At 44.1% G+C, this 24,414-nt stretch overlaps 1 protein-coding gene across 3 annotated transcripts in view; it reads left to right on the top strand.

Annotated features, from left to right (window-relative positions):
- Positions 1-24,163, top strand: part of sharpin (SHANK-associated RH domain interacting protein) — a 50,413-nt gene extending 26,250 nt beyond the window's left edge. Inside the window, exons 3-9 of one of the 3 annotated variants that reach the window (XM_060913869.1) lie at positions 1,245-1,334; positions 4,944-5,085; positions 9,296-9,386; positions 9,496-9,544; positions 9,632-9,787; positions 15,526-15,620; positions 23,614-24,163. In XM_060913869.1, coding sequence (XP_060769852.1) covers positions 1,245-1,334; positions 4,944-5,085; positions 9,296-9,386; positions 9,496-9,544; positions 9,632-9,787; positions 15,526-15,620; positions 23,614-23,742 — 752 coding nt within the window. In that variant the 3' untranslated portion in view covers positions 23,743-24,163. Of the gene's footprint in view, positions 1-1,244; positions 1,335-4,943; positions 5,086-9,295; positions 9,387-9,495; positions 9,788-15,525; positions 15,621-23,613 lie in introns of all 3 variants that reach the window. The other 2 variants (XM_060913854.1, XM_060913843.1) reach the window with 2 other exon arrangements.
- Positions 24,164-24,414: the final 251 nt, after the last annotated feature.

Below are 24,414 nucleotides of genomic sequence, written 5' to 3'. Positions count from 1 at the left end.
GAACCCCCTAAAACACTCGTGCCAGCGGCGCTCAACGCGCCGCTACACCTCGCCACATACAGTGACACCTGCAAAAAAGTTAGACTCCCTAAAAAAAAATCCTGCCTAAAAGCCTGCTGCTGCTGCTTTTTGAGCTCCAAAGTTACGAATCAGGGGCGGCACGGTGGTGTAGTGGTTAGCGCTGTCGCCTCACAGCAAGAAGGTCCGGGTTCGAGCCCCTTGGCTGGCGAGGGCCTTTCTGTGTGGAGTTTGCATGTTCTCCCCGTGTCCGCGTGGGTTTCCTCCGGGTGCTCCGGTTTCCCCCATAGTCCAAAGACATGCAGGTTAGGTTAACTGGTGACTCTAAATTGACCGTAGGTGTGAATGTGAGTGTGAATGGTTGTCTGTGTCTATGTGTCAGCCCTGTGATGACCTGGCGACTTGTCCAGGGTGTACCCCGCCTTTCGCCCGTAGTCAGCTGGGATAGGCTCCAGCTTGCCTGCGACCCTGTAGAACAGGATAAAGCGGCTAGAGATGATATGAGTTACGAATCAATAAAGAAATCTATGAATATTATTTATATCTGTATTGCAAAATGTCTACAGCGTTCATCCCTCTTGATGTACATGACAAAAAGAATTAGAATACAGTTAGTATTTAAAAAGATGTGTTGGCGCCTGAGGAGAGCCTGGAGGAAAGGCGCCTGTGAATGAAAAAGCAAGTTCTGCACTGTTGCCATCAAAGAGACGAACCTGCAGCAGACCTGCGACACAAAAGTACGGAAGCCGAGAGAGGCCCTTCATATAATTTTTTTTTTTTTTTTATTCACCTTGTTATCCTGAGATAATGACATAATTCAGGATCTCGAGAAAACAACACGACTAATTCAAGATCTCGAGAAAACAGCTGAGAAATGGTTCATTCAGGTGCGCCAACTTTGTCCCAACTTTTTTGGAATTGGGGTTGTAGTACTCACAAAATAGGGGGAAAGTGATTGATATTGGGGGGGAAAGTGGAAATTTACCCCCACTTGTCCCCCAGGGCAAGTGGGTTTAAAAGTTAATGTCGAGCCCTGCACAGGCAGATATAGACAGACCTTGCGCAGATGCGTGCAAACAGACAGACGCGTTCAGGAATGCGCACGGAGCCGTGCAGCTGATGAAAGCTGTAAGATGATGAATATCCACACACACGGTGTATAATCACACAGCTGAGCTGCAGTTCCTGTCTCTTCTGATGTATTTAAAAGTGTTTCTGTTGTACAGTCGCAGGCGTCGCCTCTCAGCCCACTGATGACTCAGTACACTATCTGAAACCTGTCGAGCAGAGCGCCGCCTTGTCCTTATCAGCTAAAGGTGAGTGAAACGAGGAACCTGCTCTGTGGTTAACATCGTCATAACACCACTCTTCACACCACATCTGACCAGAGTATCATATTCACAAGTTCTGTTAATCAATGAAGTGTGGGTTTTTTTTATGATTATCTCATCTCATCTCATCTCATTATCTCTAGCCGCTTTATCCTGTTCTACAGGGTCGCAGGCAAGCTGGAGCCTATCCCAGCTGACTACGGGCGAAAGGCAGGGTACACCCTGGACAAGTCGCCAGGTCATCACAGGGCTGACACAGAGACACAGACAACCATTCACACTCTCATTCACACCTACGGTCAATTTAGAGTCACCAGTTAACCTAACCTGCATGTCTTTGGACTGTGGGGGAAACCGGAGCACCCGGAGGAAACCCACGTAGACACGGGGAGAACATGCAAACTCCGCACAGAAAGGCCCTCGCCGGCCCCGGGGCTCGAACCCAGAACCTTCTTGCTGTGAGGCGACAGCGCTAACCACTACACCGCCGTGCCGCCCTTTATGATTATTATTATTATTATTATTAAGTGGCGTAAGTGATTAGCACGGTCGCCTCACAGCAAGAAGGTTCTGGGTTCGAACCCAGCAGCCGACGAGGGCCTTTCTGTGCGGAGTTTGCATGTTCTCCCCGTGTCCGCGTGGGTTTCCTCCGGGTGCTCCGGTTTCCCCCACAGTCCAAAGACATGCAGGTTAGGTTAACGTGGGGCGGCCTTGGGCTGAGGTGCCCTTGAGCAAGGTCCCAGGTTCTGTAGTGTGGCTGCCCACTGCTTTGGGTGTGTGCGCGCGCTAGGGCTGGGTATCAATTCAAATTTCAAGAATCGATTCGATTCCGATTCTGAAGCTTCAGAATCGATTATCACGACTCTATACGATTCGATTCGATCCAATATCGATTCGGGTTAGTGTTATTAGAACCATTTTTGACTGTGTAGTTAAGCAACATATTAATACTTGTATTATATTGACATTCAACAGCAAATTAATCAAGTATTGGTAGTTAATGATGGCTGTAAGACTGGTGAAAATGATAATGATCAAACCCCCTCACAGAAAGGCGAATCAAGACAGCAAACAGAGGACGCCAGAGGTCTCTATACCTGCAACAATAGTGTCCAAATGGGACACTAACCGGGTGCATTATTAAGATTAAGAATTCACCCAAAAGCTGTTGCTGTTGCACACAAATGCATTTTTATTTTATAATGTGAAAAAAGAGATTCTTAGCCAGTGTAAATGTAAACAGATTGCTGGTTACTGGCTTCAAAGTAACCTAACTGTCATTATACCATTTGTAAATAAGAACCAAAGATGCAGCACCTTAGGAAACATAAGTGTCTCACAGTTTTGTGCAAAATCTTCAAAATATAAAGTATGAAACATTCAATTGCCTTTAAAGTGTGAACATGTAAACAGGACATTTAAACTTAAACTTTAAATTTACCTTAAATTTTAAACTTAAATAAATACAACCCCGATTCCAAAAAAGTTGGGACAAAGTACAAATTGTAAATAAAAACGGAATGCAATAATTTACAAATCTCAAAAACTGATATTGTATTCACAATAGAACATAGACAACATATCACATGTCGAAAGTGAGACATTTTGAAATTTCATGCCAAATATTGGCTCATTTGAAATTTCATGACAGCAACACATCTCAGAAAAGTTGGGACAGGGGCAATAAGAGGCTGGAAAAGTTAAAGGTACAAAAAAGGAACAGCTGGAGGACCAAATTGCAACTCATTAGGTCAACTGGCAATAGGTCATTAACATGACTGGGTATAAAAAGAGCATCTTGGAGTGGTAGCGGCTCTCAGAAGTAAAGATGGGAAGAGGATCACCAATCCCCCTAATTCTGCGCCGACAAATAGTGGAGCAATATCAGAAAGGAGTTCGACAGTGTAAAATTGCAAAGAGTTTGAACATATCATCATCTACAGTGCATAATATCATCAAAAGATTCAGAGAATCTGGAAGAATCTCTGTGCGTAAGGGTCAAGGCCGGAAAACCATACTGGGTGCCCGTGATCTTCGGGCCCTTAGACGGCACTGCATCACATACAGGCATGCTTCTGTATTGGAAATCACAAAATGGGCTCAGGAATATTTCCAGAGAACATTATCTGTGAACACAATTCACCGTGCCATCCGCCGTTGCCAGCTAAAACTCTATAGTTCAAAGAAGAAGCCGTATCTAAACATGATCCAGAAGCGCAGACGTCTTCTCTGGGCCAAGGCTCATTTAAAGTGGAAAACTGTTCTGTGGTCAGATGAATCAAAATTTGAAGTTCTTTATGGAAATCAGGGATGCCGTGTCATTCGGACTAAAGAGGAGAAGGACGACCCAAGTTGTTATCAGCGCTCAGTTCAGAAGCCTGCATCTCTGATGGTGTGGGGTTGCATTAGTGCGTGTGGCATGGGCAGCTTACACATCTGGAAAGACACCATCAATGCTGAGCAACTAGAATCCTACATTAGACAAGAATGGGTTAACATTCTTATCCCTAAACTTGAGCAACTTGTCTCCTCAGTCCCCAGGCGTTTACAGACTGTTGTAAAGAGAAAAGGGGATGTCTCACAGTGGTAAACATGGCCTTGTCCCAACTTTTTTGAGATGTGTTGTTGTCATGAAATTTAAAATCACCTAATTTTTCTCTTTAAATGATACATTTTCTCAGTTTAAACATTTGATATGTCATCTAGGTTCTATTCTGAATAAAATATGGAATTTTGAAACTTCCACATCATTGCATTCCATTTTTATTTACAATTTGTACTTTGTCCCAACTTTTTTGGAATCGGGGTTGTAATAAACCTTAAATTTCGACTTCAGACTGTAAATAAAAACGCTGTTTCCTGTTAAAGTGCACACAAGAATAAATTCTGACTGGACCTTAAACTCGACCTGAGACAGACTGGGTAAACTGTCCATCAACTGCCATCACTTGGGTACAAAAAGATTCTTCTGCAGAAAAAGGAGCTTTAACTGTTTTTCTTCTGACACTCCAACGCCCCCCCCCAATAAAAAAAAATCGGATCTGCACGATTCAGCTGTGAAAAAGGCGGCATCCGCCAAAAGGCTCGCCGTTTGCATCCAGACCGCCTGCGCGAATTCAGTGAAGCGACAAGTGGGGTTAAAGTTCACCGGGAAAAATGTAATTTAAAAAAAATCGGTCTTTGGACGTATGAATCGATCTTCAGGAAATAATATGCAAATCGATTCAGAATCAGAGAATCGATTTTTTTTCAACACAGCCCTGGTGCGCGTGTGTGTTCACTGCTTCAGATGGGTTAAATGCAGAGGATGAATTTCACTGTGCTTGAAGTGTGCATGTGACAAATAAAGGTTTCTTCTTAGAATATCTCATCTCATTATCTCTAGCCGCTTTATCCTGTTCTACAGGGTCGCAGGCAAGCTGGAACCTATCCCAGCTGACTATGAGCGAAAGGCGGGGTACACCCTGGACAAGTCGCCAGGTCATCACAGGGCCTTCCTAGAATATACAAAACATATTTAAAGTTTTAGAAATGGAATATTTTTATGTTCTGTGTTTTTGTTTTTCTCCATGAATCGGTGTCCTCTCTCTGTAGAGGAGCTGTGTGCTGAACTGGCCAGAGCCATCGAAGCCGGAGACACTCAGGCAGCAGTGCAGCACGCTACATCACTGGCGCACCAGCAGATGGCGCTCACCATCCAGCCGACTCGAAAGGACTGTGAAGACGGCGAGATCAGGCGAGTCCGCTTGATTGACCTGCAGTTACGCCGTCATTGTGTTGCACTGCTGCGTCCCTTTACTTACATAGAAGGATATCGCACTGTAGACATAAATACAGCACTTATTACCTCGTTATTCAATATTAACGCCACTTATAAAAGTTTTCCCAGATGTTTAGTAGGAATTTTTTGGCTACTGCCTCATAGAGGCGAAGCGAGGCAGGAGCCACGATGTCATCATGTTGTTAGAATGAGTGGAACAATGGCGCACTGCACATACGTATTACAATCACCAGAATCGTGATCTCGCGATACGAACAGTTGATCTCGCGTTATCAAAGGTACACAAGAACGAGAGGCGGAGCCACTATGTCATCGTGTTGTAAGAACAAGTATAGCAATAGCGAAACTTCGTAACCAATCAGCACTTATCCTGATCGAATTCGATTACCCGTTCTAGTTCTTGATAAACTTCGGAACCAATCAGAACCAGAAACGAAATAATAGAAGCCTCGTTATAACTTCGTAGTATCGGAAGATAATCGACAGATAAAAAGATAAACGAAAGTCACCTCATGGTTCACCAAGGCTACTGATTCGATATCGAGTAAGTGGTGTTTAAAGCAGATTTTATTTTTAAATACATTTCTGAGTGGATAGTATCGCCATCCTTGACTCTTGTATGCTGCATAAATGGGAATTAAAAAATACATATTTTTGAGAGTTAAAATCGACCGCAAAGTTGGCATTCAAGCCACCCTGCTGAGCCAGCCAGCCCTGAGTGCATGACGTCACAGCGGGAACCGGTTTTAAGACCGAGGCCTTTTACAGCTATAGACCAAAGACACATAAATAAAAATTTACAGTGAATAAGAAATACCGTTACCGACTTGCTCAGCTAAGACTGATTTGACTTCACTGATTGTGGGTTGACTCTCATTAAAACAGGATAGGTGTTATAACTTATGCAGCATACATGTACTGTACATGCATGCATTTTCACTTATAAAACGTAAAAGGCTCATTAAATAATCAGATGAACTGAGACAATCACATTCTGAAGCAAATTAAGTAATCTTATACTGCTAACTTAAACACGCAATACAAGTTACATGTATTAATCTAAATGCAAGTAAACATGTTGTTTTGTATCCAAATGGGAGTCGCAGCTTACCCGTCTGTGTTCTCGCTTCTTGAAGGCCGATCTTGTGGCCGATTTGTTTTGAAACAATCTGACTTTCAGTTGTTCGTTCATTCGCTTCTTCCATGTAAGGGCGAGATGGCAGCAATATCCAGTTTAGAAATCAGACGACTGCTACACTCATTCTCTGTATAGATAGTTTTCACTGACGTCACGGCATTCCGGGGAACGCCCCCCAGCCGCCATCTTGTGGGGCAAACAAAACGGACCATCGCCATTACCGGCTACGTTATCTTGGACAAATTTATGAAGTTATATAGTCAGTTTTCTAAAATAAAGATCAATGTCGGCAAAATCAAGCAAACGGAAGTATATAGATACATTGGATGACATCTCACGACAACGGTATGCAGCCAAACTGGCCTTGATTGGGGGAATTGACCCCTACGAAGTGGACAAAGATGCATTTTCAAGTGACTATGCAGGGCTGCCATCCATATCGTACCCTGTTATTGTGAATAGTAAAAGCGCCTACACACTTGACGACCTCAAAGCATACAAGTCGCTGGAGTCATACAATTATTTTGTCTGTGGCTGGGTCCGCGAAGTCCGCCATATAAAAACCAGTGAGAGCCGTGTCCTAATTACAGCCAAGGTATGTAAACATTGGAATTTCAGAGCTCTCAACACTGCATATAAATGTGTGTGTATAATATCGAGTTGATTTAAGACAACTCAGCGGTTCCAGTTAGGCATTCTCCAGAGATTGTTTACACGATGTTTTGGTTTCCAAAAACAAACTTAAGCACAATTGATTGTTTATTTAAGCAACTTAGCACTTATAAAATGATCAGAGCAGACTCTGCTGTGTTTGGAAGGCTGATAATCCTTGCGGTTGATTCTCGCAAGCCATAGATTTCTCCTTTGTATGCTGAGTTTCTTTGTTTGCTCGCCTTCGTGCTCCCGTACAGTGGGAATTCCATAAAAGCTCCGCTTGACGTCATCATCTGACCTATTACGACAGCCGTGAATACAACAGGTGTGCACCATTGCTAGCTTTAAATAGTAATAATGTAACTATAAATGTAAATAATATATAAATAAATGTAACTCGCGCGTTACAATGTGTGCTCAGTGACCCGTACGGTAAGCTTGCCCCGCAAGATGGCCGCCACTAGGGAATCCCCGACTTTGTGATGTCATGTGCAAACTATCTATACAGTGTACTCCGCCATGACTGCTCGGCTCAGGCAATTACTAAAACCCGGGACGGAACAGGATGTCACTGCAGGCTTTCGTCTAAACCGGGGAACAGGGGCGCTGCGCCCTCTTACTCTCGGCGTGCGCCCTCTTACCGAAATGCTGATTGAACCCCAAGTCACACTTAGGCCATGCACTTGTATGCTACTGCACAACATGCAATCTCTCTCAAAACGATCGTTTCTCCGTGAAAACATCCCAGCAACACCACGTGACAATGTGTCTGATCATCAAATACGTTATAATTACTCCAAAAATATTCCAATCATAGTAGATACACCGCCAGACGGTGCAAAAACAATCCAAATTGGCGTTTTCCAGACTGAGGCGCCATGTTTGTTTACTTGTCGCGGCTGCTCTCATGAGATTTGACATGGGTTACATACAAGGTCAGCTGACTTGTAGAGCGAGACTGAATGACCTTTCACCCACCGGCGCGGGAGCTTTTGACAGAAGTAGTTCACGAGTTGTTTTTGTTGACACTTGGGCATTTAAAGATGTCATCCCGCGGCACGAAACGGAAGAAAGCCAAAGACTGTCCGGGGCAGAAGATTACTTCTTTCTTTTTCAATGTTGACAGACAATTTGTTACAATTTCCCTCTCAGATAGCCTCAGAATGTCCCATTGTAGCCTCAATTTTTCAAAGGCTTTGCACGGCGGAGAGGGGGGGACAACCGGCACCCCCCCCCCCCCCCCACCCACCCCCGCGCTTCGCTCCCTCGCCATGGTGAGCGCCCTCATACTAAATTTTTCTAGAAAAAACCCTGTCACTGGTTTTAGCAACAACTGCAGGGAGGTCACTGCCCGAGCAATATGTCCTGTCCCGTTCTGTCCCGGGTTTTAGCAACAACCCTCGGCTCACGCGCCAGGACGACTGGTGCAACTGAACTCACTTTAAAAAATAAAATAAATACTTGTTTTATTTTTCTTTAATTGTTGGTACTGCACCCTCTTTCAATACGGGCTTATAGCCAACGCTCCTCAACAGATCAGAGGTCTCGTACGAGTCTTCAGTAAAATATGCAGAGCAGAGGAGAGACCACTTCGTAGGCGCCCAGTGTGCCCGTGAACTTCTCGCAAAATGCGTCCAAATCTTTGCAGTTTGAACATTCTTGGTCCATGAATGCAACACAAATCCACCTTCTGTTGTGTTGCTGCATCGGCCAGCAACACATCTTCGTGGCATGGTGATAAATTAGCTCAAAATAGAGGATCGGAGTTGCAGTCAGCTCTGTTTTTTAGTATAGCGGAAATGGCGACGAGACCGATAGCCTTCCTATGGTCATTCACTCAGACCGCTACCTGTATGAATCACTTTAATCGTAAAAATGACTATTAGATTTATTGTTAATGCTTAAAACTATTCCTGTGCCATTCTTGAGGTCTCAAGGCGTTTATAAACGAAAAGTGAGGCTATGGTTCTGCGTATATGCTTTGAGTTAAGAAAATTTACCTTTTGATTATCACAGCTTTTGTTTGGTCCTTCTGAAAGGTCAAATGAAAGATTTTGTAATTTTTTTTTTTTTTTAGCTTTTTGGCAGATATTTCAAGAAGCCGATATCAAACTTCTGCTATTCGCTTTAATTTTTTTATTTTAGTCTTTACACTACACTTGTGAAACAAAATGTGCTCGTTGGTACTAAATAATGCTTTTTAACTTTTGTCATTTCTGTCTATATCTATCAGATTAGAGATGATCGATTATACTTTGAGTTTTGTTTTTTTTATAAATGTGTCTTTATCGATGTAATAAACACACTTTGTGCACCATGTAACATTCACAGGATCGAGTATGAATTAAACGCCTGTGTGTGTCGTGTTTGCAGCTTGGCAGTCGTGGTCGAAGATGCCACATCGTCCTGTTGCGTCACGGTTAAAATCGTCCCCCACATGACCGTGGCATCGCTCAAGCAGCAGGTAAGTGAGAAAGCAGAATGCTCAGGGATGAACATATTGATGTTCTGTGAAGTGTCTGAGCCTGGTCAATCCACTCACTCATGTGTCCTAACCTCTGTCTCTGCCCCAGATGTTTGCCGAATACGGTTTCCACCCGCGAGTGCAGCGCTGGGTCATAGGTCAGTGTTTGTGCTCTGAGCAGCGCTCGCTGGTGTCGTACGGCGTGTGTCGAGACGGAGACACAGCATTTCTTTATCTCCTCTCAGCGCGCCACGCCCGCCTCAGTCAGCAGCAGTGCCAGCAGGACCAGGAGAGCGCCCTCCTCGCACCCGCACCCAAAACGCCACCGACCCCAGCGCCAGCCAGTCACGACTGGAGAGGATACAGCACGCTGCCACCCCGACTCCATCACTCCAGCACAGGTGTAGCTTCACTCTCCGTCTCACTGCAGCTGGCGTAAAGCAGTGCTCCAGTCTTTTAAACATAATCTCAAGCTGGGTCATCAAAAGTGTCACTACTATGGACTAAAATATTAATTTATTTGAAAAAAAAAAAACATTCTATTGAACAATTATTCAAGATGAAGTTAAGGTTAATAATTAAATAATGTCGGCTGGTGTTGAGTGGTATATCAGATATATTCCATTCAGCTAGCATGATACCGAACGAGTCAAAGACAAGTAGCCGAATGCAATATATCTGATAAGCCATGAGAAAAATCCAGCCAATATCATTATTATAATACATGCACATTCCTTTCTTGTGTTCAACGCGTCTTTCTTTCAAAATTCTCTCAAAATCTTGCGTATTTAACGACGCGGCCATGTTTGTTTACAAATTGTCGCAGTCGCTCACTCGCTAGCGCGGAAGTTTTACGTCTACGACGTGTGACATCATGTCGTCTCGACAATCATGGAATATCGTAACATTCTCCATTGCGTAGAGTGACGTAATACACGTAGGATAAGCGATACGCTAACAATATCGCATGCTATCAAACCAAATGAACGAAACCCGCTAGAAGGGAATAGAGCACACGTTTTTATTCCATCGAAAAAGTGTCCTGTATGGATAATTCCAGATATTCACTCAGCCTGAGGCGGATAACCGTTTTAGTAGCCTATAAATACACAGGTGATTATTAAAAAAAAAAAAAAACAACCATACACTACCGTTCAAAAGTTTGGGGTCACTTTGAAATGTCCTTATTTTTGAAAGAAAAGCACTGTTCTTTTCAATGAAGATCACTTTAAACTAATCAGAAATCCACTCTATACATTGCTAATGTGGTAAATGACTATTCTAGCTGCAAATGTCTGGTTTTTGGTGCAATATCTCCATACGTGTATAGACCCATTTCACATGACGTCACCGCGCCGCGAGATTTTGTTAGGCGCCATATTGGAAGACCAAGTACATGCACTCACAATATAAAACAAAGTACGAGCGAGAGTAAAGTGACACGATGGATGATAATTCTGGTTATGTGAGTACATTACCAGCTGCAGAAAGGGCACGGTATGTGGAGAAACTGGCTGTGATTGATGGGTTTGACCCATATGATAAGACTCGCGGCAAGGGAGAATGGAAACATAAGGAGGACCGGACACCAATTCTGCCATCTGTTTGCTACCCAGACATTGTAAACTATTTGTTGTTTACACCCAGTGCCTACACTCAGTGTTCGAACTATGCCGATATTTTCGGGGGGCTCCTTTTTTTCCCTTGGGGGTGTGTGCGCTTGCGCTTGTCTCGGAGCGCGGATCTCCAAACACATGAGAAGCCTCTCTTACGCAAATATCACGCGGACTCCACACGCATCGCGTCTGAAGTCATAACTCATCAGGGGAAATCGTGTCCGCATTGGCATGTTCAAAAAACAACCTCGCGTCAACAATGATACCACACGCAAGGAAAAAAAAAAACAGTCAGGCTACTCAACAACCAACCTGGCAGCAGCGAGCAAGCCCCAAACCATCCTAAATTATTATTATTAAATTGTAGAAGTCTGGGAGGCTTGCTCCTCATACAGTTATCAACTTGGGGCCACTTTAGCATGTTATAAATCTGAATTTCTTGCGTTTGCTTACCTCAAAGTGTCCGCAGATCATGCACAGACTTATCCATTATATCCACAGTTTTTTGCCAAGTCTCACACAGGTTTCTTTCAAGTCTACTGTTGGGCCAATAAATCATAAATAAAACAGCTCAGATTTGTTTGTTTAAGTCGTTTGCCACTCCACTTTATTTTCGTGGGTTCACATACCGCTGCCGTTATTATCCCCTTATCACGAGTTTGTTGGTCTTCCAAAATGGCGCAGGGTCTGTTTACTTCCGGTTTCGGGTGACGTCAGTGAAAGGGGTGTATAGAGACCCATTTCCAGCAACTCTCACTCCAGTGTTCTAATGGTACAATGTGTTTGCTCATTGCCTCAGAAGGCTAATGGAGGATTAGAAAACCCTTGTACAATCATGTTAGCACAGCTGAAAACAGTTTAGCTCTTTAGAGAAGCTATAAAACTGACCTTCCTTTGAGCAGATTGAGTTTCTGGAGCATCACATTTGTGGGGTCGATTAAATGCTCAAAATGGCCAGAAAAATGTCTTGACTATATTTTCTATTCATTTTACAACTTCATCTCATCTCATTATCTCTAGCCGCTTTATCCTTCTACAGGGTCTCAGGCAAGCTGGAGCCTATCCCAGCTGACTATGGGGGAAAGGCGGGGTACACCCTGGACAAGTCACCAGGTCATCACAGGGCTGACACATATGCCGCTTTTCCACTACAAACGCGGCTGAGCCGTGCCGTGCCGAGTCGAGCTGAGTCGAGCTGAGCGGGGCTGTTGGAGTTGCATTTCGACTACAACCGCGCTGAACCGTGCTGGCTGGAAGTGGGTGGACACATTGGGTGGAGTTAGCGAAAGTGGGTGGACATCATGTGATGTCGTTAAGCAGCGCAAACAGTGACATCAGTGACAGTGGCGGAACAAGTCAGAGCCGGGCCGGGGGCGGGACAAATGACCGGGCCCTTTATTAAAGCTTATCATAACATCATTTTAGGCTACAAAATGTCCGCAACTGCGGTGTTCACCAATTTCAACACTACCGGGTGCAACTATGTTATTTAGTACATCAAGTCCTTCAAACGAACATGTAACTCAGAAACAAAAAACATTAGGATACTGTACATGGCTCATAATAAAACATCAATAGCCTATACTGCGCACATTATTTGAAGGGCATACGAATGAGCGCTCAGAGGTTGCAACGGTGACAGGAAGAGTCAGAAATAAAAGGAGGGCGGTGCAAACCTCACTGAATGCACTGTGTTTACCAATTTCAACACTACGGGGTGCAACTATGTTAGTTTGCACATTAAGTCCTTCAAACGAACATGTAACTCAGAAACAAAAAAAAACATTCGGCGACATACTGTACATGGCTCATAATAAAACATCAATAGCCTACTGCGCGCATTATTTGAAGGGCATACGACGAGCCTTGCGCTCCGCGAACTCGTCCACGATGCTCTGTATGTCACTGATTCAGTGAGCTTTTAAGCGGTAGTCTCACGACCCGGATAGTAAACAATAAACATGGAGGACATGGAGTCGTTAGTGTTGCTGGTCTCGGTGCTGTGGCTTGTTGTCACCGACAACGCCAACAGATACTGGCAAGAGCGTATAGATGAGGCGAGGCGCATAAGGCTTCAGAAATTCTCGTAATTCATAATTATTCTTCTTCCGGGTTTGCGGTGTTTACAGATCCCAGCGCGCTCGCGGGGCGTGTGTGGGCATGTGAGGACACTCCTCTTCACCAATCAGTGCACAGGGGAGTGTCTGCTCACGCCCCCAACCTCACTCGGCACGGTTTGGCTCGCTTCAGCCCCACTCCAAAACGGTGCGAGTTTTAGGGGCTAAGCAGGGCTGAAACGAGCTGAGTCGTGCTGGTTTTTGGTAGTCGAAACGCGAGCCGTGTCGGGCTGAAGTGAGCTGAAAAAGGGTAGTGGAAAAGGGCCATTAGACACAGACAACCATTCACACTCACATTCACACCTACGCTCAATTTAGAGTCACCAGTTAACCTAACCTGCATGTCTTTGGACTGTGGGGGAAACCGGAGCACCCGGAGGAAACCCACGCGGACACGGGGAGAACATGCAAACTCCGCACAGAAAGGCCCTCGCCGGCCACGGGGCTCGAACCCGGACCTTCTTGCTGTGAGGCGACAGCGCTAACCACTACACCACCGTGCCGCCCATTTTACAACTTATGGTGGTAAATAAAAGTGTGACTTTTCATGGAAAACACAAAATTGTCTGGGTGACCCCAAACTTTTGAACGGTAGTGTATAATTTGTAATTCTTCCTCACTTACGGTGACCAAGCGATCGGCTGCCATTTTGCCGAGTCACTCGATGTGATTATCGAAAAATAGTCCGAATTTCTGAACCAATCAGTGCATGATTTCCTATAAACACCTGTGTGTGTGTGTGTGTGTGTGTGTATATATATATATATATATATATATATTATAATTTTTTTTTTTTTTTACACGGTTCTTTTATAGGATTGTTTATTTATTTATTTTTTTTATTTGCTAACAAATACAAAGTATCAAGGACAGAATGAAACAAATTAATACATACACATGACATACAGCAGAAACACTGACGTACCATTAACAACAGTTTCAAAGGCTGGACAGTACTACTAATATGTTGACAGAGAGATGTAACAGGACACATGGAGACAAATTCGACAGAGATAAACAAGAGCTATATTGCTGTATAGGGGAGGCTGGGTGGGGTTGGTTAGGGGTAGTGCATGTGAGGTGGAGGGGGATTTGGAGGGGTTTTGGGCCTTGAGTTATGGGTGGAGGGACAGTGTGTGTATGTTGGGGGGGAGCAGAGTTTGTGATAGTGAGCACATGTGTGAGTGTATATAAGCAGTGCTGGTCTAGTGTCGGGCCAGGGAGAAAGAAGCTGGATCATAATGAAGGAGGGTGGGGAGTATTTTATTTGCTAATCCTTTGTGTTAGTAAATTTTTTTATAGATAGTGATTCTAAAAATAATAGTTCTTTAATAGTTAATTACGATGACTACCTGAGCACCTGTTCATGGCTATGGTGCCAGCCGCCCCTGCCCAAGCTAAGTCATGATGGGACGACAGAAGGGAGGGGGAGGTACTGCATGAGGTAGGGCTCCGGGCCCCCACACACCGACACCAGCCCCTCCGCACAACACGCCCTACCTATCCTATATATGACTGTATATGACAAGAATGTGTGCCTTCTCTAAAGTGTACTGCATTAAAAGAAGAGGGCGTGCAGGGTGAAAACCTGCCCAGATCTCCACCTACACGCCCCCCCGCACCCTATATAATCAAAGATATAAGCCTCCTCTAAAATGTATTTGCATTAAAAGAAGCGAGGAGTGCAGCGAAGCACCTGCAGAGGTTTCCCACATGCACTCCTCCCCTGCCCTAGTCTATCATGTTGTTCTTGTTGAAGGTGGGCAAATGGTGTGTGCTTCCTAATGTGTAGAGCATTTAAAAGAGGATAAGGCGCGCTGTGCAATACCAAGAATAGGCAGGTATCAGAGTGCATGCTTGGGGTGGGCGGGGCGCTGAGAGGACCTCGGGACTTCATTTACTTCATTTATTAATTTTTCCCACCATTCCCTCCCTCCCTCTGCTACCGTCTTCCCTCCCCCACTTCATCTACTCCTGTTATACCTGGGCATCTGGGATGGCATGGACAGCCTTACCCTGTCTGGCTGTCAGGTGGGACTGGCGTTGGTTGGTGCCATTGGGAGGGTTGATGGGTCAGGGTTCACCTGTGTATTTATACTGAAATTGATTAGTAAAAGGGCTAGATCAAAAATGTGGGTTTTTTTTTTGTTTTTGTTTTTTTATTTGGTTTGGTTTGTTTTTCTTTCTTACAAAAAAAAAGTTGTCCTCCTCCTTATTCCTTTTTGGACTTGGCAGATCTGTTATTATATTAATTTTATCCATTGGAGCTGTGACGTTCATTAAAGTTCAAGCTGGTGTTTTCTATATCTGGGTGGATGTGGATTAAATCCTAGCAAATTGACGTTCTGACCCTGAGCTGTGTGTTGCGCCGTGTACGTGAATGTGCGACTGTTTTTGAATGAACAGGAAGCAGTGGGGGCGGAGCCGGGAAGCACAGCATCAGTGACATCAGGAACCTGGAGAGGCTGGCTGGACACGGGGTGAGACCCACAAACACGCAGGTACACTCACACTGGATAAACCTTTTCCACTACGGATTTTCAGGTTTTTGTGAACGCACTGCATTCCAGGGTTAATATTATTAAAGGAGAACTGAAGGCAATTTTTTTTAAATTATCAAAATTGTTTATTTCATTTTATTAAATATCGGAATGCATTTTTGATCGCTATTTTGTCACTGCTATAGCAAGCTATGAGTGTTTGAAATACGCTCTGTAATACATCAGTCCATATGTCAAAGCAACGGCCGTAAACGAGATTCCGGAAGTAAAACGTACAGCGGAAATCAAAGTGACCAACCCTGTGTTCGAAATCGCTCACTCGTTCACTACTCACGACTCCCTATATGGGGAATTACTGTATAGAGGACTATACAGTGAGCTCATTGGTAAAATGAAAAACGCTTTCGGACACTACTCCGTCGCGCTGGTATTTACGTCATTACTGTCAAACAATTAAAACGTGCCAGATCAGTCGGCTGGTGGGTTTCAAAATAATAAATACACGCATGTGTTTTTGTGATAAATCCATATTATACTGAGCGCATTTCCTACATTAATCAATACAAAGTACCTGCAGCGTTCAGTTCTTTTAAATCAAGGCTGAATACTTTTCCTTCTTCCCCGCTGCCTTTTATTAAATCACATTTGAGACTTTTTTTTTAATTTGATTTCTTTTAGCGTGACCGCAATGCATGATGGGATATATTGCTTTGGTTAGTGACCATCGTTGTACACTGCTTTTCGTGATGCATTGTGGGATACTTTGAGTGCACTATATAGGGTGTAAATAATCCTAAGGTTTCGGACAGCACTACAAAATGGCGTCCTCGCTATATAGTGCCCTATAGGGAGCGATTTCAGACACAGGGGTTGCCAAAAGACGCGCATGCCCTCTTTCGAATGCTGATGTGATCAAGCCGGAAGTTTTGTTTGTTTTGATAGCAATCAGGAAAGTTTGAAAAAAGTAGGCAGTAATCATCATTTAAACTCGTTTTTGTGCAATATTTCGTTTGGAAAACAGTTTCCAAAATGGCAGCACCGACACCTGGCTGACGCGTCACGTTTCGAAGTCTCGTGAAGATCGCGCGGATAAGCGACGCCCGCCGTGGACCAAACGAACTAAATTCAACACGGCTAAAAACCGAACAGGCCGATAAGTATAATATTTAATTGCAGTTAGTTGCCAATACGAGTCACGCTATAAGGTTACTAAAACCGAAAACGTAATTGAATAACACGCGGACCCGGCGCCGTGGGGGGGCGTCGCCCCCTCGTGGCTACAGCCCCGCCCCTCAACGGAGACTCAGATCACTTAATTGTTTTCTTATGAAAATATAATGTATTATAGACGTATTAATAATTTGCATTTTCAAATACGAAATATTAAGTGGTTGCGCATTGCACAAAAATACATTTCACATAAATCACTACTAAAACTGGCACGGTAGAACAAATCTGATTGGTTATGACGACACTTAAAAGTGCACTGTCTCTGCAGTATCCTGTAATATGCAGTCAGTTTACAGGAGTAGTCTTTCCCCCTCCGAATTAAACGAATTCAATCACAATATTGTGAATCCATTTTCTTTCTTTGTAGGCTAAGTTTATCTCCGTTTATGTTGGTGCATGTGTTCATATATGGTCCGCTTTGTGCGCAAATAGCGTAAGAATATGTGTCGTTGACGTCACCCCCATGCAGCGGGGGTGAAAATTCATCACTTCAGAGTGTTTAGTCCCCTACACGCCTAAACTGGGATCGCGGATTAAGTGGTTAGCGTTGACTCGGTGCGAGTCAGGAAGGCTATTACTGGTGCAGCCGCGGGGTCTGTTGATTTTTTTTAAATTATGATTTTGGCCGCCGAGCCAAGTACCTTAGACTTGCATTGACGTTTTGTTTTCATGCCGCGGAGCTATTTGTATGTATTTTAAATTTAAAGGTCCCATGGCATGGTGGTTTGTTGATGCTTTAAACGGGCTCGTGGAGGTTTCCGGTTGTTATATCCGCAGCCTTTCTCGAAATGAACCCTCGGCACGTAGATATAGCCTCCTGGGAGAAAGCCCCATTTCAGCGCTTTTCCCAGTGCGTCGTTTTGCTAATGAGAAGCAGGAGGCGGGGAAGGGTAGAGGGTGGGGGCGGGTCTTATCATTAATATTCATGACATGTAAACGTGTTACCTCTGATTGGCTAACAGCACTGTGACGCTACCTCCAGTGGGTCAGAACAAGCGGATGTGGGTGTCTTACTATGGCGAGAGAGAAGGAACAAACCGCGAAGGGAAAAATACCGCACGCTGACGTCATTAAGGTGCGACGCGAGGAAATAAAATAAATTCAACAAATGTTTGGGTTTTTACTGAACAAACAAACAAAAAATGAACGAGTGACTTAAAAAAAAGAATGTGGGTGTCTTTGTAAAAACTGTTTTGATTGGCTATTATAACAGAGCATGCTGCATGCTTTTTGGTTTTGTAGCGCAGAGTACCTGGCTAACTGCAGGAAGCGGTTAGCTGCACAGCTAATGTAGCCATTGCAAGGCTAACGTGGCACCGATTTTAAAACACGGCAAAACGACTTAACAGTTATACACTTACTTGTTCGGTGTTTGTGGCTGATGCGGCAGGGATGCTTGGTACAGACCCAGGCTTCAGTGACAGTTGATGTGCAAAACCTGCCCTGTACTGTCCCAAGTTGTGGAAACATTCCTCAGGAAAATGCTTCCGACAAACATACACCGTCTTAGGTAGACTCGACGGCGTATTATTGGAGTAAATAAAATTAAGCCACTGCGTCTTCAGGGGCTCTCCCGTCGGCAGTAAAAACAGACTCCTTTCTGTGTTGTCACATCCATGTACAGCGCAACTTCCATGTTTGGTGGCAACTTTTGAGCTGGGCAGGCAATCCATACAGTGGGTGGGAATCCAGATGGGGGGGCGTGGGGATCATCTCCCTTGCTGACGTAGTAAAGGGAAGAGTTTATCAACCGTTTTGACGCGCCATTCTCAAATGTTGGGCATAGTTTGGTTTACACATTATGAAATTTCTAGCCACTGGGGTGACTTAAGAAGGTCAGAGGAACTCATTTTAACGTTAAAAAACCTCAGAAAGTGAAAATTTCATGCCATGGGACCTTTAAAGGACTTGTCTGTAGGTTTGTGTGTGGTGTTTTATGTTTGGCATCTTTCCGGTTGTACCACGTGTCTGTGAGAAAATTGGAGGGGAGGGTTAACAGGTGGGCACGGGTGTTGATAAAGCGCAACTGCCCTGGTAATATGACACATGATTTTCCCGGACTAAAGCAACCTTCGGGGCCGTGGTTTTGTGGTTGGCGCAGTTAATTGTTTGAAACACGTTGTCAGACCGCCATCACTACTACACACTATATGAAAAATATTTGCCCCCTTGCGATTTCTAATTGCCCCCTTAGTAAACTGTTCCTGGCGCCGGGCCTGATAACACGTTAATTAAGAAATGAAGCAAGTTTAAAAATGACTTCAGTTCCCCTTTAATGAAAATCTCACGAACATTAATCATGTAAAAACTATCATTGTTAATTGGGATTGCATTTTACTTTTTGGTGACATCATAAATAGAGGCTGAAAGCGAGCCCCGCCCTGCCCGAGCGTTTAGGAGTTTTGTCATTGTGGCTGCATTCAAAACACAAGGTTGCTGCCTTGTTGCCTCGCTGCTACAGGTGTCTCCTCAGGCAGGACTTTGGCCTGAAGGCATCTTCTAGCAGTGCGACGTCAGTATGCCATGTAACTAAAGCAAAGGGTGAGCTAGCTGGCTAGCCGATGCCTCACAAACCATATTCAACTAATAGTTACAGGGTTATAAGATTGTACGATGTTTATTTCATGGCAGAAAACTTGTCAAAAACCTGCTCGCTGGCCAATTTATTAGGAAGACCCATACGTCAGCCTGCTGTCAGATGCGGTTCTCTGATCAGCCTTTCACTGTGGCATGGGTGTTGGTTTGAGCCACATGGACTGGTTCGAGTATTTCAGAAACCGCTGAGGTTTCTCCTGGGGTTTTCACACCCAACAGTCTGTCTAACACAGAATGGTGCGATAAACAAAAAACATCAAGTGAGTGAGCAACAGTTCTGTGGGTGGAAACAAACGCCTTGTTGATAAAGCCTCGGTCACAATCGGCTGTACGTGCTCCTACGGCCGGTCTACGTGCAAAAAACGCAAGAAGCGCACGGAGGGCACGCGTGAAACGCACGGAGGGCGCGCGTGTGACGTGCTGATTTTCGAGCCGTAGACTGGCCGCAGACCGGCCGCAGAGGTTCTTTGTCATGTCAAACAAACTCTACGGGCGCTTACGTTTTTTTCAGGTTGCAAGACAAACTTGCGGCCAACGCGCGTCTTTCTCCATGAACAAAAAAAAAAACGCAGCGATTTGGGAAATGCCAAAAATCGCACGGCCAAAAAATCATACGTCCGGTTGTGACCTAGGCTTAAGAGAGGTCAAGAGGAAGATGGACAGATTGGTTCCAGCTTTTTTGCCAGGAAGGAAGGATATAGTAACTTATAGCAACTCTTTACAACCGTGGTGAGCAGAAAAGCAAGAACAGGGATCTTAGACTCAAGAACAAGTTCCTATTAAAGTGGCCGGTGAGTGTATATTTGTATCCAAAGACACTCCCCCACCCCCCCCCCCACCCCCCACCCCCCATCACTTGATGAAGCTGCTTCACAGATTTATGGGTAATAAGAAGCACTGAGGCCACATCGATGTCACCTTAAACTGGGGTCAAATCGAAGGCATCTTTGAAGACAGGAAATGAAAGTTTGAACAGTTTCGAATTGTCCTTGATGCCTCGCTGTCTTGTTCGACTTCCTCCTGAGGCAGCATTTTCCCTGTTTCAGATGCATCCTGTCTCATAACTATTCAGACAAAAAGATCACACTTCACTAAATTACACTTAAGCTAAAACCTGTCATTTTTCATAAAATAAAACTGTGTAGCGAACAAATAAGAAGCACTGCATTTTCAAAAATGCAATAACCGCTTCAGTCACGAGACCTGCAGCGCTGCAGAAATGCTGATTAACAAAAAGAGAAAAGAAGTAGTGGACGCAATCCATGTTCCGTTAATTCTTTGATTTTTTTTTTTTCCGGTTTTAAAACAGAAAAACAAAGGAGCACTTGTTTTTCTCCATAACCCGGCGTTACAGTTCAACTGGATACCGCGTGCTTGATTAACGCGTTCTTGGATTCGTTTCCTCATGTAACAGTCCGTGTATGTGTTGGTCATTGTCTTTTCCTTCCAGAAAGCGAAATGAGAAAGTGAAACACGAATGGTATTTTTGATTTTCATTTTCAAAATCCAAAAATGAATAATGGAAAAACAAGTCATATTTTGTTTCCCTGCCAAGAAACAGAATATCAAAAAAAATTTTTAAAAAGGACTTAATTTTCATTTCTCCTTTATAAAACAAAATTAAATCGCAAAAAAAAAAGGAAAATAGCCAGTTTTTTATCCCCCGCTGGCTGAAAGGCCCAAAGAGGGATTATGTCGTGGCGATGTCCGTCCGTCCCGGGAAGGGTGCTCACCTTCTGAAATCAACTCCTCTCACAATTTTTGGAGGAATTTCACGAAACTTGGCAGGATTCTTTGTTCTATGTCGGTAATGCACAGATTGCAATTTTGTTCAATTCGGTCGCATTCTACCAGAGTTTCAGCCCTTGATTAACAAAATTATACTGACAATTTCATGAAGGTGTGCTCGCTTTCTGACATCAACTCCTCTCACAATTTTGGACGAATTTCTCGAAGCTTGGCAAAAGGCCTTGTTATATGACGGTAATACTCGTACTGCGATTTAATTTCGTTTGTGAAAATTTTCCCAGTTTTGAGCCTTGATTAAATAACTTGTACTTTGACAATTTCATGAGGGTGTACGTTCTTCTGAAATCAACTCCTCTCACAGTTTGTGGAGGAATTTCACCAAACTTGGCAAAAGGCTTTGTTATATGACAGTTATACGCAGATTGAAATTTCGTTTAATTTGGGCAAATTTTCCCAGAGTTTTCCCAGTATTAACAAACTTGTACTTTGACAATTTCATCAAGGTGTGCTTGCTTCCTGAAATCAATTCCCTCACAATTTTTATCCCCCACTGGCCAAAAGGCCTGAAGGGGGATGTTAGGGGTGTTCACATGGCACATATTTGCATCGATGCTGCACCGATGTATTTTGTTGCGATATATCTTACACCGGTGTAAATTTTGTGGAGCGTTCACACGTCACAAACCTGCTTACTAGAGAGAAGCGTGTTAGCACCGGTGCAGCCCCACTTGCGTTCACACGGCAGTTTTTGCGACCGTGCTATACGATAGTAGTAATGCGGAAATGAAATATGCGCATGCGTGAAAATGTACTTCCTTTTCCCGGTTGTCATGGCATCACCAAGGGCCGGGAAAACAACGTGGATGAAGACACCAGTGTTGCCAGATACTGCTGACGTTTTCCAGCCCAAAATATGTTCAAATCTGCCAAAATGCACTTAAAACCGCCCAATCTGGCAACACTGGAAGACATGCAGTTCTGTTGTTGTTGATATTCGCCATTTTGGAAGCACAAAATACCAGGATGCAAATTATGCAATGCCCGTATGTAATCAACTCTCATCACGCGTAGCGAGTCTACCCCTGTAGCGTTCAGACGGCCCATTTTATATCGGTGCTGCCCCGCAAACTAGCATTTACTCCGGAGTAAATTTCTTAAACCACCTCCCGAGCAGGGTTAGATTTGCACCGGTTTAAGCAGCTTTCAGGGGCTACACCGCTATAACTTTGTACTGTGTGAACGCTCTACCGGGGCAGCCCCGGTGCTACACCGGAGTAAAAGTTGCCGTGTGAACACCCCTTATGTCGTGACGATGTCCATCCGTATGTCTGTCCCGGGAAGGGTAGTCAGTTAAGAGTTATAACATCAACGAAACTGACTTCATGTTAACACTGTTAATGTTATAGTCATGCTGTCTGTTGTTGCCCAAATGAGGATGGGTTCCCTTTTGAGTCTGGTTTTAGAGGTCTGCGCGGGACAGAATTTTCAGGCTATCTACAGCATTTCCAAGCTCCCGAAAAATCGGGAACCAATCAACTTTGAGCATCTCCAACGGCCCTGGGTAGAGGCGTGTTCAAGGCAGTGACGTAGTAGAACTGCGACCGGAAGCCATAGATTGTTTACAGAATCTATGCCGGAAGCGCTTCATTCACTAGAAACATTACGAACATGGAGCAGCGGCAAGCCTTTGACACAGCGGTAGATGCTGTATTGAAAGCATTCAACGGGAAGTTCTCATTGAAAACGGAGCAAAGAGCAGCCCTGGAGGTATTTATTGAAAGGAAGGACGCTTTCGCCTTGCTCCCGACCGGCTTCGGTAAGAGTTTAATCTACCAGTTAGCCCCGTCGCGTCACATACGTCAGAGGAAAGAGTGATGTGATTGGTTTAAGCTTCGTCACAGCCTTTTCTGGCTTCGACCAGTAGCAAACTGAGGCATTTCAGGGAGGCGGGTCAACCACGGGCTCTGGGAAACGGTTTGGCTTAATAGCTTGGCCAGACCAAATGCTCGGAGAGCTTCGAAGTCGCGTTAGCCAGACTACCAAGCTGCACCCTTTTTTAAATTTCGTCTTTCATTCCAAAATAGAATAATGAATGAACGAAAAAGTACACGGTAGGAGGGGTCAGAGAAGCCTTCCTTTTGTTTTTTAAAGGTAAAAGAGAAGTCCGTGTAAGGCTTCATTTTGGACATTCAAATCTTATTTGGCGTACAAAAAAAGATTTGTGGATTTTTTTTTTTTTAAGTTTAAACCACAAGAAAATAAACCAAATGGTGTTTTCACAATAGCATATTAACTGACAGGATCAGATTTGCTCTGATTCCGACTCCGCAAGCAGTGTAATGTGTGAGAAAACGCTCTGATCCGTCCATTAATTTGAGCAGACGCTAATGGATGTTTTTTTTCTTCTCCTCCACTCTAGCTGGGTTGGTCGTGCCCTTCATGTACATTCATAAACAAGTCGACGAGGCCCGGCTGTGAAATCTGCAGTACAGAACGACCCACTCGACCGGAGCTCAGCGCGTCCGAGGAGGCGGCTCTTCTCCTATAAGAGCTCTCCGAACCACACTGTGAACTTTTGCAGCCACAAGGCAGCCAGTATAGACATGAAAAAGACTCCTCCATGTACACGCATTCAACTGGCGCAGGATTCAATGTCCTGAGTGAACCGAGGTGAGGAAAAAGCGTCCCTGAACTCAAGGAACTCCTAGGACTCTGTAGTGCATGCCATGTGCCGTGTTCTTTTATCCAAGCCACTAAGACATTTCACTCGCATCCGAGCCAAGAGCCGGTGATGACAAGCGAATGATGACGGCAAGGATGAAACGTCACAGGAGATGATCAGACATCAGCTCCAAATAAACCGCAGTTTTACCTTTTCTTTAAAGTGCTCCTGAACTCAAACACGCCATTTTTGTTTTCCCTTTCAGTAAGCAATAAAACGTATAAAGCACGATGTTGTTTTCCAGTAACACCATGTCCTGAAGTGTTTTATTCTTCTTCCACAACAGCAATTTGCCAACGATTTGTCCAGTTGTATCCATTTAAAGTTTTTATTTTTTTTTAAAGACATTGTGGAACATCTGCAAAACAAGTTCCTGTTATCGCTTACATTACAGCGACTATAAACACTCGTTCCCTCACCAGCTTCATCTTTTTTGGAAGTTAGTAAAACGCAGCTTGTCTTCTTGTTGTCCCAGATAACGCATTTTTAATCTGTTCA

The sequence above is a fragment of the Neoarius graeffei genome, chromosome 1, assembly GCF_027579695.1.
Source record: "Neoarius graeffei isolate fNeoGra1 chromosome 1, fNeoGra1.pri, whole genome shotgun sequence".
NCBI classification, from domain to species: domain Eukaryota; kingdom Metazoa; phylum Chordata; class Actinopteri; order Siluriformes; family Ariidae; genus Neoarius; species Neoarius graeffei.
Note: the sequence above shows the minus strand (reverse complement) of the source record. Positions and strands in the feature narration are given on the sequence as shown.